Source organism: Macaca fascicularis, chromosome 9, assembly GCF_037993035.2.
Source record: "Macaca fascicularis isolate 582-1 chromosome 9, T2T-MFA8v1.1".
Taxonomy (NCBI): Eukaryota; Metazoa; Chordata; class Mammalia; order Primates; family Cercopithecidae; genus Macaca; species Macaca fascicularis.
Genome location: NC_088383.1, coordinates 111,705,406 through 111,722,384, shown reverse-complemented (window position 1 = coordinate 111,722,384; position 16,979 = coordinate 111,705,406). Strand labels below are relative to the sequence as shown.

Here is a 16,979-nt window from a genome sequence, read left to right as displayed (position 1 = left end):
GAGGTTGCAGTGAGCTGAGATCACACCATTGCACTCCAGCCTGGGCAACAAGAGCAAAAGTCTGAAAAAAAAAAAAAAAAGACTTCCAGCCAGGCGCAGTGGCACATGCCTGTAATCCCAGTGCTTTGGAAGGCCAAGGTGGGCGGATCACGAGGTCAGGAGTTTGAGACCAGCCTGACCAATATGGTGAAATCCTGTCTCTACTAAAAATACATTAAATTAGCCGGACATGGTGGCAGGCGCCTGTAATTCCAGCTACTCAGGAGGCTGAGGCAGGAGAATCACTTGAACTTGGGAGGCGGAGGTTGCAGTGAGCCAAGGCCACGCCACTGCACTCCAGCCTGGGCAACAGAGCAAGACTTTGTCTCAAAAAAAAAAATGAAGACTTCCTTTTCAAGTTCAAGTTCATCAGAGTTGCCTATGAAAGCACTTTTTTTTTTTGAGATGGAGTCTCGTTCTGTCACCCAGGCCAGAGTGCAGTGGCATGATCTCAGCTCACTGCAACCTCTGCCTCCTGGGTTCAACTGATTCTCCTGCCTCAGCCTCCTGAGTAGCTGGGACTCCAGGCACGTGCCTGGCTAATTTTTGTATTTTAGTAGAGACGGGGTTTCACCATATTGGTGAGGCTGGTCTTGAACTCCTGACATCCTGATCCACCCGCCTTGGCCTCCCAGAGTGCTGGGATTACAGGCATGAGCCACCGCGCCTGGCCTGAAAGCACAATTTTAAGTGACCACTTGTTTGTTTCCATCAGTGTCTGTAACTGAGGGCTCCACCTCCCTACTGGGCTGATATATTCGAGTTATAAACCCCGCCTCCCCCATAGCATCCTCAGTTCTGCTCTTTTTCCTGATTAATCCCTATAGGAAATTTATTTTGAGCTGCTCTTGAAGAATCTAATCCTCTAGATTTGTAGCTTTTGCCTCTTTAAATTTAGCTTGTGTTCTTTTCTGCTGAGTCTTCAGATTCAGCTTTTTTGTTGTTGTTGTTAGTTACATGAAATGTCCTGTTAAATTTTACTGTCCTGAAGCTTCATGGGCATGTGATGTGTGTTGATTAATTAGAGCTATTCTCCTTTGGAGTTATCCTCAGCAATTATATATGTATATATGTTCATTGTAGAAAAACATTGTGTTAGCCTGACATTATTAACACTGACTCCACAACCTGGATGAGATAAGCATGTATAAATATGTTTCTTTATTCTCTGTCACAACAAACCATTTTCAGCATTACCAGTATCACATATGGCAGAGTACTTTAGAATTAATAAAAAAATACATAGTTATTAAATGTAACTTTGTCAGAATTATGATCCCAAAGTTTAATAAAACTTGATGTTTTTGCTTCTGTTTCAGGGTTTCAACATCAAAAGTGTACAATCACAAGGTTTTAAACTGAATGTATGGGACATTGGTGGACAGAGGAAAATCAGACCATACTGGAGGAATTATTTTGAAAATACTGATATTCTTGTAAGTACTCCTTCTGATGCACTAATTCATAGTATTTTCTGCCATGTATTAGAAATATGGACACTGTAACATTCTTTCTTGTCAGTAATTCCACCACCATAACATTAATCACTGTGAATTTAGCAGGGATAGCAGAAGGCTGCAGATTATAAAGGGAAAATGTCTTTGTGTAACTTGTATAAGATGTTTTGCTGTCCCTCAGTAACAATGTTGTACCCACACCCATCTTGGCAAAATAAAGTGTTTATTAATTGCCATAGTGATTTGAATAGCAGAAGGGAAGTCAGAAGGTCATGCCACTGACTGTCACCCCTAGGAAGACAATGAATCAAGTGTATCACAAAGAGAGCAACCAAAATAGTGAAAATACTGGAAACCATGATATATAAGGAGTGGTTGAAAGACCTGGCAGTGTTCTTCCTAGAAAGAGAACACTGGGAACTGTCCAGGCAGCTTCAAGAATTATCTTAAGTCAGAGGGATTGAATAGTTCTAGAGGGCTGAGCCAAGAGCAAGATGGGGAACATTAGGTGGTAGAATGTAATTCAGAATAAGGAAGAAGTTTCCTATAATTACAGTTGTCCAGAAGTAGAAGAAGCTGCCTCATAATTGGGAATACCTTGACGCAGGGAACATTCATTCAGCTGGAGGCCAAGATTTTAGCTCCCAGCTCACTGTCATTTCCTTTAGGACCACTACTGTTTCAGAATTCTTGGAGATTTCACTGTCCACATACATGATTTCCACAAAACTCCAGCCTCTCAGTTCCTTCACCTGCCCTCCTCCAATGATCTTGTCATCTACTCTACCTCAGCCACATACTCTCATAATCATACCCTAAAACTAGGGGAACTCATGAACTTAGATGGGAGAAAAATTGCATGTCACTTTTACTAACCTCTAACCAAAAGTTTGTGTTTACATCAGGTATGATGCAAGGCAATAAACTGCAATAATAGCAGCCATATCTATGTATTTATTACTAGTAGAAATCATCTAGACCAGGTGTGGTGGCTCATGCCTGTAATCCCAGCACTTTGGGGAGGCTGAGGTGGGAGGATCGCTTGAGCCCAGGAGGCAGAGGTTGCAGTGAACCCAGATCGAGATCGGGCCACCCTACTCCAGCCTGGAAGATAGAGTGATACTCTGTCTCAAGAAAAGAAAAAAAAAGAAATCATCTTGCATCTCAAAACAGCTTCACCCTCTGCTGTTGTTTCTTAAGTGTCTCTCTCTTCTGGATCATTCCCATCAACATAAACATATCCTGTAGCTTTTCTTGCTTAATAAAGAAAAAATAAGCCCCAGAAAACTCCTCCTGACCATACATCCCCCTCCAATACTGTCCCATTCCTCAGCCTCCCTTTATAGCAGAACTTCTTGAAAGAGTTTCCTATGCTCTGTCTTTGCTTTATCTCCTCCCAGTTACTCTTGAGCCTTCTATTCAGGCTCACTGATAATTCCACATGGCTAAAAATAGGGTTCAGTTTTCAGTACTCATCTCACTTGACCTATCAGCCCATTTAACATTGGTAATGCTGTCTTTGAAACATTGTCTTTACTTGGCTTCCAAGACACCATTCTATCTTGGTTTTCCTCCTCACTGGCTACTTCTGCTAAATCTCCATTGCAATTTTTTTTTTTTTTTTTTTGAGACGGAGTCTCACGCTGTTGCCCAGGCTGGAGTGCAGTGGCGCGATCTCAGCTCACTGCAAGCTCCGCCTCCCGGGTTCCCGCCATTCTCCTGCCTCAGCCTCCTGAGTAGCTGGGACTACAGGCGCCCGCCACCGCACCCGGCTAATTTTTTGTATTTTTAGTAGAGACGGGGTTTCACTGTGGTCTCGATCTCCTGACCTTGTGATCCGCCCACCTCGGCCTCCCAAAGTGCTGGGATTACAGGCTTGAGCCACCGCGCCCGGCCACCATTGCTATTTTTTTAAATCTCCCAACCTCCAAATGTTTGAGAGCCCCAGAGTCCTTGTGTTTTTCTTCTCTGAGTTACTGCTTAGGTGACCTCGTCTAATTTGAAGGATTTAACGACCACTTAGATACTTATGAATCTCAAACCATCATCTCTAGCCTGGAATTCTCCCCTGAACTTGAGTTTCATATACAGTCATGTGCCACATAATGACACTTGGGTCAGTGACTGACCTCATAAATGATAGTGGTCCCTTAAGATTATAATAGAGCTGCTGGGCTCAGTGGCTCACGCCTGTAATCCCAGCACTTTTGGAGGCCAAGGCGGGTGGATCAGGAGGTCAGGAGTTCAAGACCAGCCTGGCCAAGATGGTGAAACCACGTCTCGACTAAAAATACGAAAATTAGCTGGGCGTGGTGGTGGACGCCTATAATCCCAGTTACTCGGGAGACTGAGGCAGAGAATTGCTTGAACCTGGGAGGCAGAGCTTGTAGTGAGCCAATATTTTGCCACTGCACTCCAGCCTGGATGACACAGCAAGACTCTCTTTCTCAAAAAAAAAAAAAAAAAAAAAAGAGAGCTGAAAATTTTCTATTACCTACTGACATAGCTGTCATAACACATTACCTTGTATGTGTTTAGGTACATAAATACTTACCATTGTTTTACAGTTGCCTGCAGCATTCAGTACAGTAACTTGGTGTACAGGTTTGTAGCCTGGGGCAATAGGCTATGCCATACAGCCTAGGTGTGTAGTAGACCATCTAGGTGTGTGTAAGTACACTGTATGATGTTGGCACCATGTCAGAATTGCCTAATAATGCATTTCTCAGAACATGTCCCTGTCATTAAGCAACATATGACTATATAAGCCAGCTGCCTATTTGACATCTCTAGTTCAGGGGCTGGTAAGGCCTCAACCTCAACGTGTCTAAAACCAAATTCCTGTTTTCATCCTACTCAACCCTACTCTTCCCACAGTCTTCTCAGTAAATGGTAGTCCCATTCCTCCAGAAACAATGCAGTCATTCTTGGCTCCCTCTCCTCTCACTCCCCGCATCTGATCTATCAGCAAATTATTTGTACCTGTTGCCATCAGACATATTTTTATTTATTACCTTTCTCTCACACTGGAAGGTAGGCTCCGTAAGGACAGGAATTTTTGCATTTTAAAAAACTGTTGGCCCGGCAGGGTGGCTCACGCCTGTAATCCCAGTACTTTGGGAGGCCGAGGTGGGCGGATCATGAAGTCAGGAGATCATCCTGGCTAACACAGTGAAACTCTGTCTCTACTAAAAATACAAAAAATTAGCCGGGCGTGGTGGTGGGCGCCTGTTGTCCCAGCTACTCAGGAGGCTGAGGCCGGAGAATGGCGTGAACCCAGGAGGCGGACCTTGCAGTGAGCCGAGATCGCGCCGCTGCACTCTAGCCTGGGTGACAGAGTGAGACTCTGTCTCAATTTAAAAAATTAAAATAAGGCTGGGCATGGTGGTCATCCAGCCTGGGCAACAAGAGTGAGACTCTCTCTAAGATAAGATAAGATGAGATAAGATAAGATAAGAATAGGTTGAGATAAGATAAGGTGAGATAAGATAATATTCTCTTAAATCAGAAAAAAACAAAAAAAATAAAAATAAATAATCTTTTAAATCAGGCCGAGTGCAGTGGCTCATGCCTGTAATCCCAGCACTTTGTGAGGCCAAGGCGGGCGGATCACCTAAGGTCAGGAGTCCGAGCCAGCCTGACCAACACGGAGAAACCCCATCTCTACTAAAAATACAAAATTAGCTGGGTGTGGTGGCACATGCCTGTAATCCTAGCTACTTGGGAGGCTGAGGTGGGAGAATCGCTTGAACCCAGGAGGTGGAGGTTGCGGTGAGCCAAGATCGTGCCGTTGCATTCCAGCTAGGGCAACAAGGGTGAAACTCCATCTCAAAAATTTAAAAAAAATCTTTTAAATCAACAAGGAAACACTTAGAACTAATAAGTGATTACACCAAGGCTGCAGGATATAAGATTAATATGTACAAGTCAGTTGCTTTCCTTTTTATCAGCAGTGAACAATTGAAATCTGAAATTAATAGCAAAATACTATTTAGCACCCCCAAAATGAAATGCTTAGGCATAAATCTAACAAAATACATTTAGGACCTGTTTGAGGAAACCTGCAAAACTAATAAAGAAGATCTAGGTAAATAAAGAGATGGTCCATGCTCATGGATAGGAAAACTCAGTGTTATTAAGATGTCAGTTATACCCAACTTGATTTATAGATTTAATACAATCCCAATCAAAATCACAGCAAGTTACTTTGGGGATATTGACAAACTGATTCTGATGTTTATATGGAAAAACAAAAGATTTAGATGGCTAGTATAGTACTGAAAAGGAACAAGTTAGAGGACTGGCACTACCTGACTTCAAGATTCACTGTAAAGCAAGTAAACAAGACAGCATAGGCCGGGCGCAGTGGCTCATGCCCACAATCCCAGCACGTTGGCAGGCTGAGGCAGGCGGATCACCTGAGGTCAGGAGTTCAAGAGCAGTCTGGCCAATGGGGTGAAACCCCATCTATATTAAAAATACAAAAACTAGCCAGGTGTGGTGGCAGGCACCTGTAATCCCAGCTGCTCGGGAGACTAAGACAGGAGAATCTCTTGAACCCAGGAGGCGGAGATTGCGGTGAGCCAAGATTGTACCATTGCACTCCAGCCTGGGCAACAAGTGTGAAACTCCGTCTCAAAAAAAAAAAAAAAATAGACAGCATGCCTCAGAGAAAGAGTAGACAAATTGATCAACAGAACAGAATAGAAAGCCCCAAAATAGGCTTACATGAATATGGCCCACTCTCTTTGACAAAAGAACATGACAATTCAAGGGAGGAAGGATAATCTTTTCAGCAAGTGGTGCTGGAATAATGGGACCTCAACATGCAAAAAAAAAAAAAAAAAAAAAATCTAGACCCATCCTTACCCCTTAACTTAAAATGTTAAAATGGATTTTTTTTCTTTCTACCTGAGGCCCTTGACAAAATGGATCTTAAACCTAAATGTAAAATCCAAACACTATAAAACTCCTAGAAGATAACATAGAAGAACATCTAGGTGACCTTGAGTTTGGTGATGAGGTTTTAGATACACAAAAAGCATAATCCATGAAAGAAATAAATTGGACTTAAATGAATTTAAAACTTCTGGAAGCTGGGTGTAGTGGCTCATGCCTGTAATCTCAGCCCTTTGGGAGGCCGAGGTGGGAGGATGCTTTGAGTCCAGGAGTTCAAGACCAGCCTGCACAATATACTGTGACCCTGTCTCTACAAAAAATAAAAAAAAAAAATTAGCCAGGCATGGTGATGTGGATCTGTAGTCCCAGCTACTCGGGAGACTGAGTTGGAAGGATCACTTGAGCCCGGGAAGTTGAGTCTGCAGTGAACCGTGATCATGCCAGTGTACTCCAGTCTGGGTAACAGAGTGAGACTCTATCTCAAAAAAATAAATAAAACTTCTGCTCTGCAAAAGAAACTGCTAAGAGAATAAAAAGACAAACCACAGACTGGGAGAAAATATTTGCAAAACACATGTATGTTAAAGTAGTTGTATTTAAAATATACAAATAACTCAAAAACTCAAGAATAAGCAAACAACTTGGTTTTACAAATGGGCAAAAGATCTGAACAGGCACCTCATCAAAGAAGGCAGATAAGCATATAAAAAATGTTCAGTATTATACGTCATTATGGATTTACAAATTAAAACAGCATTAATATAGTACTACATATTAATACCTACTAGACTGACTAAAATAAAAAAAACTGACAATACCGAATGCCGATACGTATGTAGAGCAACAGGAACTCCTCTTCATTGCTGGTGGAAATGCAAAATGGTATAGCCACTTTGGAAGACAGTTGGTAGTATCTTACAAAGCTAAACATAGTTTTAGCATACAGTCCAGAAGTACTTCAAGATATATACCCAGTTAGTTGGAAATTGATATTCCACACAAAATCCTGCATAGGAATGTTTATGGCAGCTTTATTCCTAATTGCCAAAACCTGGAAGCAACCAAGATGTCCTTCAGTAGGTTAATAGATAAACCCATATAGTAGAATATTATTCAGTGATAAAAAGATATAAGCTATCAAGTCTTGAAAAGACACGGAGGGCCGAGTGCAGTGGCTCACACCTGTAATCCCAGCACTTTGGGAGGCCGAGGTGGGCAGATCACGAGGTCAGGAGATCGAGACCATCCTGGCTAACACGGTGAAACCCCGTCTCTACTAAAAAATACAAAAAATTAGCCAGGTGAGGCAGCGGGCACCTGTAGTCCCAGCTACTCGGGAGGCTGGGGCAGGAGAATGGCATGAACCCTGGAGGTGGAACTTGCAGTGAGCCGAGATCGTGCCACTGCACTCCAGCCTGGGTGACGGAGCGAGACTCCATCTCAAAAAAAAAAGAAAAGAAAAGACATGGAGGGCTCACACCTGTAATCCCAGCACTTTGGGAGGCTGAGGTGGGTGGATCACCGGAGGTCAGGAGTTCGAGACCAGCCTGGCCATCATGGCGAAACCCCATCTCTGCTAAAAATATAAAAATTAGCCAGAGGTGGTGGCGCATGCCTGTAATCCCAACTCCTCAGGAAGCTGAGACAGTGAGACAGGAGTATCGCTTGAACCCAGGAGGCAGAGGTTGCAGTGAGCCGAGATCACACCACTGCACTCCAGCCTGGGCGACAGAGCGAGACTCCATCTCAAAAAAAAAAAAAAAAAGTGTATACATGTTTCAAAAACTATAGACTCCCTTTTCCTCTTTCAATCAAGAGTGAGGAAAAAGCAGGTGGCTGAGAGAAATTACATTCCTATCTGTTCATCTGCTGGATTAAAGTATCTTGAAAGAAATACCCAAGGAAGAGAAGTATATAAGGACATTAATGATTGTAAGTCTCCATAAGGAGGTCTCAGAAACCTTCTGGTCTCCAGGTAAGGGTAATTTTAAATCATAAGCTCTAATAGCTTGAGGGTAGACTGCAAGGTCGTTGTAATATAACGTAACCCTGGATTCCACATTCACATGAACTGAGAGTACCCGGGAATTAACGTACAATACAGCAAAAATCGGTTCACAACAACCCTAGAGAAGCTTCCTCCAGCACATCCTTGTACTAGGCACTAGTACAAGATAATATTTTGGATTGAGGGTCAACCTTTCATTATTTTCCAGTGCTGTTTGAGATTAAACAAGTTTGGGGGAGCAGCTGAGTCCCTGGGGTTAGATTCTAAGGCCTTGTGACTCACAGCCGTGTCTGCCAGTTTTGTAGCCGCTTAGAGTGGCAGTGGTGGATGGGTTATATTTGTCTGTGTTTAATAGTCTTCCATTGTTGGTTGAAAAAGACTTATTACGCCAGACTCCACACTGCCTAGAAGAGCAGGCTTGAGGCTTGACACAAGAGTTGCCTGGTTCATTCTTTCCCATTATCTCTAGAGTACCATAATCAAATCTTGCTTTAGAGCAGGTCGACAAATTGATCCAGGCTGCCTCCAGTTTTTGTATAGCCTTCAAGCTAGGAGTGGTTTTTACATTTCTAAGTGGTTGGGGGGAAGAAATGCCAAAAGAATAATGTTTCACAACATGTGAAAATTATATGAAATTCACATTTCAGTGTCCATGAAGTTACTTGGAACATAGCCGCATGCATTTGTGTACAGATTTTCTGTGGTTGCTTTCTGACGATAACAGGAGCGTTCAAGAATTGTGAAAGAGATTGTATGGGCCACAGAGGCTAAAATATTGACTGCTGACCTTTCAGAAAAAGTTTGCCTACCCTTGCTTTGGAGTATTAAATTAAATGGTTCTCAAAACTGTGTCTGGTGGTGCACACCTATAATCTCAACTACTCAAGAGGCTGAGGTGGGAGGATCCCTTGAGCCCAGGAGTTTGAGACCAGCCTGGGTAACATACAAGACCCCATCTCAAAAAAAAAAAATAAATAAATAAAAGGTTTGAAATACTAAGGGCAACTCCTAGAAGTACCAGAATTATTCTTAGGGAAGATGACATTGAGAACATCTGACATCAGCTTTATTAATTTGAGGGTAGTGACTAAGAAATAAAACTTGAAGTGTGATGGAAGGGAGAGGATAGGGTATCTTCCATTTCTCTTTAGACCCAGAAATAATAACAGCCTTTTGATAGATAAAATAAATGTATTTTCAAGGTATATTCATGTTACTACTAATCATTTGCTGTATTATTAATACCAGCTTTGTGTTTAAATGTAATATAATTTAAACAAAGTAGGCCAGCCACAGTGGCTCATGCCTGTAATCCCAGCACTTTGGGAGGCTGAGACAGGTGGATCAGTTGAGATCAGGAATTCAAGACCAGCCTGGCCAACATGGTGAAATGTCGTCTCTACTAAAAATACAAAAATTAGCTGGGCGTAGTGGCAGGCGCCTATGATCCCAGCTATTTGGGAGGCTGGAGCAGGAGAATTGCTTGAACCTGGGAGGCAGAGGTTGCAGTGAGCCGGGATCGCACCACTGCACTCCAGCCTGGGTGATAGAGCAAGACTCTGTCTCAAAAAATAATAATAATAAATAATAAATAAGTAAATAAAATAAAGTAACTTTATTGTTTTTTTTTTTTTTTTTTTTTGAGACGGAGTCTTGCTCTGTCACCCAGGCTGGAGTGCAGTGGCCGGATCTCAGCTCACTGCAAGCTCCGCCTCCCGGGTTTACGCCATTCTCCTGCCTCAGCCTCCCAAGTAGCTGGGACTACAGGCGCCCGCCACCGCGCCCGGCTAGTTTTTTGTATTTTTAGTAGAGACGGGGTTTCACCGTGTTAGCCAGGATGGTCTCGATCTCCTGACCTCGTGATCCGCCCGCCTTGGCCTCCCAAAGTGCTGGGATTACAGGCTTGAGCCACCGCGCCCGGCCATAAAGTAACTTTAATCATTTCCATATCTAAAGTATAAGACATCGAGATCTCAAACACCCTAAAAGAAGATAACCATCTCTTGTATCATTTCCAAATTTCTCACACTTACTTATCTATACTACTGAAGCTAGAGGAAGCACATCTAATTGAAAACCACAAGTTTATCCAGACACCTGATCAGTTCGAGCCTTCCATAGACTTTCACTCAAGCTATCAAAAAGCCACACTGGTTAATGTCACACCTTCTTGTTGCTGTCTACATCTGGTGGAGAAATGTTAGGAGCAATAAAATGGACAAAAGGTGGCAGCCAGAGCTGGGAGGAGCAGAAGCAAGAGGAGGAACAAACAGCCCTCCGTCCACACGCTGGGCGAGCCGTCTCTGGTGATCTGGAGTTGGCTGAACTTCTATCAAGACAAAATCTTTTTCTGTAGTTCTTCCTCCCATAACCAAATAAGCATTTCAAAACAGTTGCCAAAAAATGATGTGAATTGGCTTTGCCTAAAGCATCATGCCATGGATTATATGACTTGACTTTCGAGTAGCTTTCATGACTTACTTGTGAAGGTCTATACTGTTTAAAGATGAGTCAGGAGCATAATAAATGTTTAACTTTCCCTGATACTTTCTCGCAAAAGACCAGAAAAATTTTTAATTGACTATTAATTTGTTTGGAGCTTTCAAAATCTTTTTTTTTTTGGCCGGGCACGATGGCTGACGCCTGTAATCCTAGCACTTTGGGAGGCTAAGATGGGCGGATCACCTGAGGTTAGGAGTTTGAGACCAGCCTGACCAGCATGGCAAAACCCCATCTCTACTAAAAATACAAAATTAACTGGGCGTGGTGGAGCATGCTTGTAATCCCAGCAACTCCAGAGGCTGAGGCAGGAGAATTGCTTGAACTCAGGAGGCGGAGGTTGCAGTGAGCTGAGATCACGCCATTGCACTCCAGCCTGTGCAACAAGAGCAAAACTCTGTCTCAAAAAAATGCCTTTTTACATTTTTTACATGACTGAGTTAACCAATAGCTATGCTATTTTTTTGAAAAAGTAAAGGTAATCCTTATCTTTAGCTGTTGTCCAGAAGGAAACAGACATTGCATGGAGACATTGGGAGGAGCTGGGGAGGCGACAATCAGGATGAGAGTATACCACTGCAGGGCCGGGCGCCGTAGGTTATGGTTGTAATCCCAGCATTTTGGGAGGCAGAGGTGGGCAGACCACTTGAGGATAGGAGTTCAAGACCAGCCTGGCCAACATGGTGAAACCCCGTCTCTACTAAAAATACAAAAATTAGCCAGGTTTGATGGCATGGACCTATAGTCCCAGCTACTCAGGAGACTGAGGCAGGAGAATTGCTTGAACCCAGGAGGCGGAGGTTGCAGTGAGCCAAGATCGCCCCATTGTACTCCAGCCTGGACGACAGAGCAAGACTCTTTCTCAAAAAAAAAAAAAAGTATAATGCTGCAGAAAACACACTTGTGGGATCACCAGAGATTTGTTTGTGCCTATGACTTTTTCATTTGGCTCTTAATAAATGGGATGCTTCCTTTATAGACTGACTCCTAGAATGATTGTGTAGTAATTTTCACATTTTGTAAAAGTTACTTGAGAAAATGCCAAATTATAGGAAAAATTGGTGTATAATTTAGGAAAATCCTCCTTTCTAATCTTGTAATGGAAATGCTTGCAGTGAAATTTCATGTCAAAGCAATAAATACCAAATAATTATGAGTACAAATTAAAGCTTTCTTCTCATTGACCTTCAGCCTCTGGATTCTCTGGTATTTGACTGGTCATCTTTCTTGTCTACTATTAAAATGATCTTTCCATTTCTCACCATCCTCTCCCAACTGTCTGTTTCTTCATATCAACCGTCTGGGTTTTTTTTGTTTGTTTGTTTTTTGTTTTTTGTTTTTTTTTTTAAGAGCTGCGGTTTCACCCCAGGAGGCGGAGGTTGGGGTGAGCCAAGATTGCACCATTGCATTCCAGCCTGGGCAACAAAAGTGAAACTCTGTCTCATAAAAAAAAAAGAGAGAGAGATGGGGTTTCACTTTGTGGCCCAGGGGAGTGCAATGGCGTGATCATAGCTCACTCTCAATCTCCTGGGCTTAAGGGATCCTCCTGCCTCAGCCTCCTGTGTAACAGAGACTACAAGGTACATGCTACTGCATCTTGCTAATTTTGTTTGTTTGTTTTCAGAGATGGGTCTCACTATGTTGCCCAGGCTGGTTTCAAACTCCTGGGTTCAAGCGATCCTTCTACCTTGGCCTCCCAAAGTGTTGGGATTACAGGCATGAGCCACTGCACCCACTATCTTTAACTATATTATCAGCCTTGTCTCAGCCTCTTCCTTCCTACCCTCACCTTTATTCATAGCCTTTGCCCCCAGCACACCTCTCTCCTGCTTTGTCATTCTTTTCTTGCCAGATGACCTGAACATAGCCACCAAGCAGCCCTCTGAGCTCCAGACACTCCTAGCAATGACCTGATCTTTCTTTCCTCCCTCACATAAGTATGTTTTTTGTTTTTTGTTTTTTAATTTGAGACTCGCTCTGTCACCCAGGCTGGAGTGCGGTGGTACGATCTTGGCTCACTGCAACCTCTCCCTCCCAGGTTCAAGTGATTCTCCTGCCTCAGCCCCCTGAGTAGCGCATGCGCCAGCTAATTTTTTTGTATTTTTAGTAGAGATGGGTTTTCACTGTGTTAGCCAGTATGGTCTCGATCTCCTGACCTTCTGATTCGCCCGCCTCAGCCTCCCAAAGTGCTGGGATTACAGGCGTGAGCCACTGCGCCTGGCCTATATGTGTATTTTTTGAGACAGAGTCTCACTCCGTCGCCCAAGCTGGAGTGCAGTGGTGTGAGCTCGGCTCACCGCAGCCTCCACCTTCTGGGTTCAAGCGATTCTCTCGCCTCAGCCTCCTGAGTAGCTGGGATTACAGGTGCACACCACCATGTCCAGCTAATTTTTGTATTTTTGGTAGAGACGGGGTTTCTCCCTGTTGGCTGGGCTGGTCTTGAACTCCTGACCTCAGGTGATCCACCCACCCCAGCCTCCCAAAGTACTGGGTTTACAGGCATGAGCCACTGTGCCTGGTCTTCCCTCACATCTTCTTGGACTATTGCTTGAGTGAAAATCATTCTAGGCTACTATAGACTATAAAACAATTTGAATGAGGTCTTTTATTTTGAAGTTCACTCTCCCATTGCATTTCTTCTTTCTTCATCTGTGTTTATACTCTGCCCGCTACTTCTCACTGGTGGAAAACTAAGCAAGCACCATATTCTGCAGAGTGACTTATCAGACACATAGAATGTTGGGTGTGTGTGTGGTGTGCAGAACTCATTAGTGCATGTATTGACATCGAATCAGAGTACAATAATAATAATGAGCAATAATTAAAATGCCATACAAAAATATTGAAACCAAACATATTCATCCTCTCTCCTCGTATGATTCTCCAAGTAGAAACATATTCCTTTTTTTTCTTTTTTTTTTTTTTCTTTTTTTTTTGAGACAGAGTTTCACTCTTGTTGCCCAGGCTGGAGTACAGTGGTGCAATCTTAGCTCACCACAACCTCTGCCTCCCAGGTTCAAGCAGTTCTCCTGCCTCAACCTCCCAAGTAGGTGGGATTATAGGCATATGCAACCACACCCGGCTAATTTTTGATTTTTAGTAGACACAGGGTTTCTCCATGTTGGTCAGACTGGTCTCAAACTCTTGACCTCAGGTGATCCGCCCTCCTTAGCCTCCCAAAGTGCTGGGATTACAGGCATGAGCCGCCGCGCCTGGCCAAAACATAGAGTATTCTTGAGGGAAATGGCTGAAATTGGTTTCTGGCATAATATTTAGCATTTGTGACTCTAAATAGAGAGCATTAAGCGGTGGAATTTTAATTGTGTTTTTTTTTTTTCTAAAGAGCAGATTTTCAGTGTAGCACAGAATTTGACTTTGAGTAAAAAAAATGCTTGTAACTTACATAATTTAACGTATGTAATGGTGAGAACTGAAGATTGTGTGTGTTTTTAGTTGGATATGCTATTTTAAAAGAGAATGTTTCCATTATACCATTAGGCTAATAGCAATTTTAAAGTCTTTAAAGAAAGTTTGAAAGATTGATAATTTTTAGATTAGCAAGTGAGAAAACATACATCATTTAATGAAAAATACCTACAAAATTATATCTCTGTTTCTTTTTTAGTTTTCATATGAAGGAGGATTAAAAGGGAGCTTTCCATAGGAAATTAAAATAGTTAATGTGTTTGGGTGGTATAACTATAGGTGATCTTTCTTTCTTTCTTTCTTTCTTTCTTTCTCTTTCTTTTTTTCTTTCTTTCTTGTGTGAGTGAGTGTGTGTGTGTGTGTGTGTGTGTGTGTGTGTGTGTGTTACCTTATTTCCCTTATTGCTGTAGGATGTTATTCATGCAATAACTAAAATTGGCCGGGCGCGGTGGCTCAAGCCTGTAATCCCAGCACTTTGGGAGGCCGAGACGGGCGGATCACGAGGTCAGGAGATCGAGACCATCTTGGCTAACACGGTGAAACCCCGTCTCTATTAAGAAATACAAAAAACTAGCCGGGCGAGGTGGCGGGCGCCTGTAGTCCCAGCTACTCGGGAGGCTGAGGCAGGAGAATGGCGTAAACCCGGGAGGCGGAGCTTGCAGTGAGCTGAGATCCGGCCACTGCACTCCAGCCTGGGTGACAGAGCGAGACTCCATCTCAAAAAAAAAAAAAAAAAAAAAAAAAAAACTAAAATTGAGGGATGGGGAGAAATCGTGGGATTTGTAGTTTATGATGAATCTCAAGACTTTTCTTGCTTCTGGCAAAGACTGTGCCCTTACTATTTCCAGTATTTGATCTTGACCCAGCTGTGTCTCCTTTGTCATCAGCCCCTGAAGTCAGCATATAGTTAATGCTGCAGATGGTACTTTGAGATTTGAGGAATATAGGATTATAAATGCCTCAAAACACCATCCCTTCCATTAGGACAATCTGGGAAGCAGTTTAGCAGACAGGTTAAGAGCAGCTATGGACTTACGTGCTTGAGTTTGAATCCCAATTTTCTCAAGTACCAGATGTAATTTGGGCAAATTACTTGACTTTCTGCTTATGTTTGTTTACGAATAAAATGGGAAAATAGGCCAGGTGCGGTGGCTTACAGCTGTAATCCCAGCACTTTGGGAAGCCAAGGCGGGCGGATCATGAAGTCAGGAGATCGAGACCATCCTGGATAACATGGTGAAACCCTGACTCTACTAAAAATACAAAAAATTAGCCAGGCGTGGTGGCGGGCGCCTGTAGTCCCAGCTACTTGGGAGGCTGAGGCAGGAGAATGGACAATGGCGTGAACCCGGGAGGCGGCGCTTGCAGTGAGCCGAGATCGCGCCACTGCATTCCAGCCTGGGTGACAGAGCGAGACTCTGTCTCAAAAAAAAAAAAAAAAGGCTGGGCGTGGTAGCTCACTCCTGTAATCCCAGCAGCTTGGGAGGCCGAGGCGGGGGGATCATGAAGTCAGGAGATCGAGACCATCCTGGCTAACACAGTGAAACCCTGTCTCTACTAAAAATACAAAAAAATTGGCCAGGCGTGGCGGCAGGCGCCTGTAGTCCCAGCTGCTGGGGAGGCTAAGGCAGGAGAATGGCGTGAACCGAGTTGAGATCGCACCACTGCACTCCAGCCTGGGTGACAGAGCAAGACTCCATCTCAAAAAAAAGGGAAAACAGTGAAATCTATATTGTAAAGTTGTAATGAGGGTTAATAGAGTAGACCTAGTAATGTTTACTGATAACATCAAGTGCCCATTAAATGTAGCTATTTTATCCCACTTGGTTTTCCTAAATTCCTAGACTTTGGAGCGTTGCTGAAGGTATTTTCTGGGCATCCCTATTTATTTAATTTGTGTATTTGTTTGTTTGGCCTTCATAAATGAGATGAGAATCGCCAGTGAATTACTGTATGTTGTGCTAATTGGAATATGCTGATTGGGGATCACCTGCTTCTTTTGCAGAAATTGCCCTGTCTTTTCCATCTCTGCTCACTGAAATAACCTTCTTCTTTTCCTTTATAGATATATGTAATCGACAGTGCAGACAGAAAAAGGTTTGAAGAGACGGGTCAGGTAAATAATTCTTTTGTTTTATATCAAAGGTCTAATATATATATATATATATATATATATATATATATATATATATATATTTTTTTTTTTTTTTTTTTTTTTTTGAGACGGAGTTTTTTGCTCTTATTTCCCAGGCTGGAGTGCAATGGCATGATCTCGGCTCACCCCAACCTCCGCCTCCCGGGTTCAAGCAATTCTCCTGCCTCAGCCTCCCAAGTACCTGGGATTAGCATGCACCACCACGCCCGGCTAATTTTGTATTTTTAGTAGAGACAGGGTTTCACCATGTTGGTCAGGCTGGTCTCAAACTCCCGACCTCAGGTGATCTTCCCACCTTGGCCTCCCAAAGTGCTGGGATTACAGGCGTGAGCCACCGCACCCAGCCTAGTATATTTTTTAAATACTAATTCTTTTTTTTTTTTTTTTTTTTTTGAGACGGAGTCTCGCTCTGTAGCCCAGGCTGGAGTGCAGTGGCCGGATCTCAGCTCACTGCAAGCTCCGCCTCCCGGGTTTACGCCATTCTCCTGCCTCAGCC

The 16,979-nt window shown here is 43.1% G+C and overlaps 1 protein-coding gene and 1 long non-coding RNA gene across 4 annotated transcripts in view; both read left to right on the top strand.

The window, feature by feature from the left end:
- Positions 1–16,979, top strand: part of ARL3 (ARF like GTPase 3) — a 65,700-nt gene that overhangs the window by 15,217 nt on the left and 33,504 nt on the right. For all 3 annotated transcript variants that reach the window (XM_074002633.1, XM_005566317.5, XM_065520177.2), the window contains exons 3-4: positions 1,359–1,475; positions 16,394–16,444. In XM_074002633.1, the coding sequence (XP_073858734.1) occupies positions 1,359–1,475; positions 16,394–16,444 (168 nt within the window). The remainder of the gene's footprint in view (positions 1–1,358; positions 1,476–16,393; positions 16,445–16,979) is intronic.
- LOC141407735 (uncharacterized) lies at positions 8,234–9,284 on the top strand. Its single transcript, XR_012418183.1, has 2 exons — positions 8,234–8,370; positions 9,051–9,284. It is a non-coding gene; the product is annotated as an uncharacterized lncRNA (long non-coding RNA).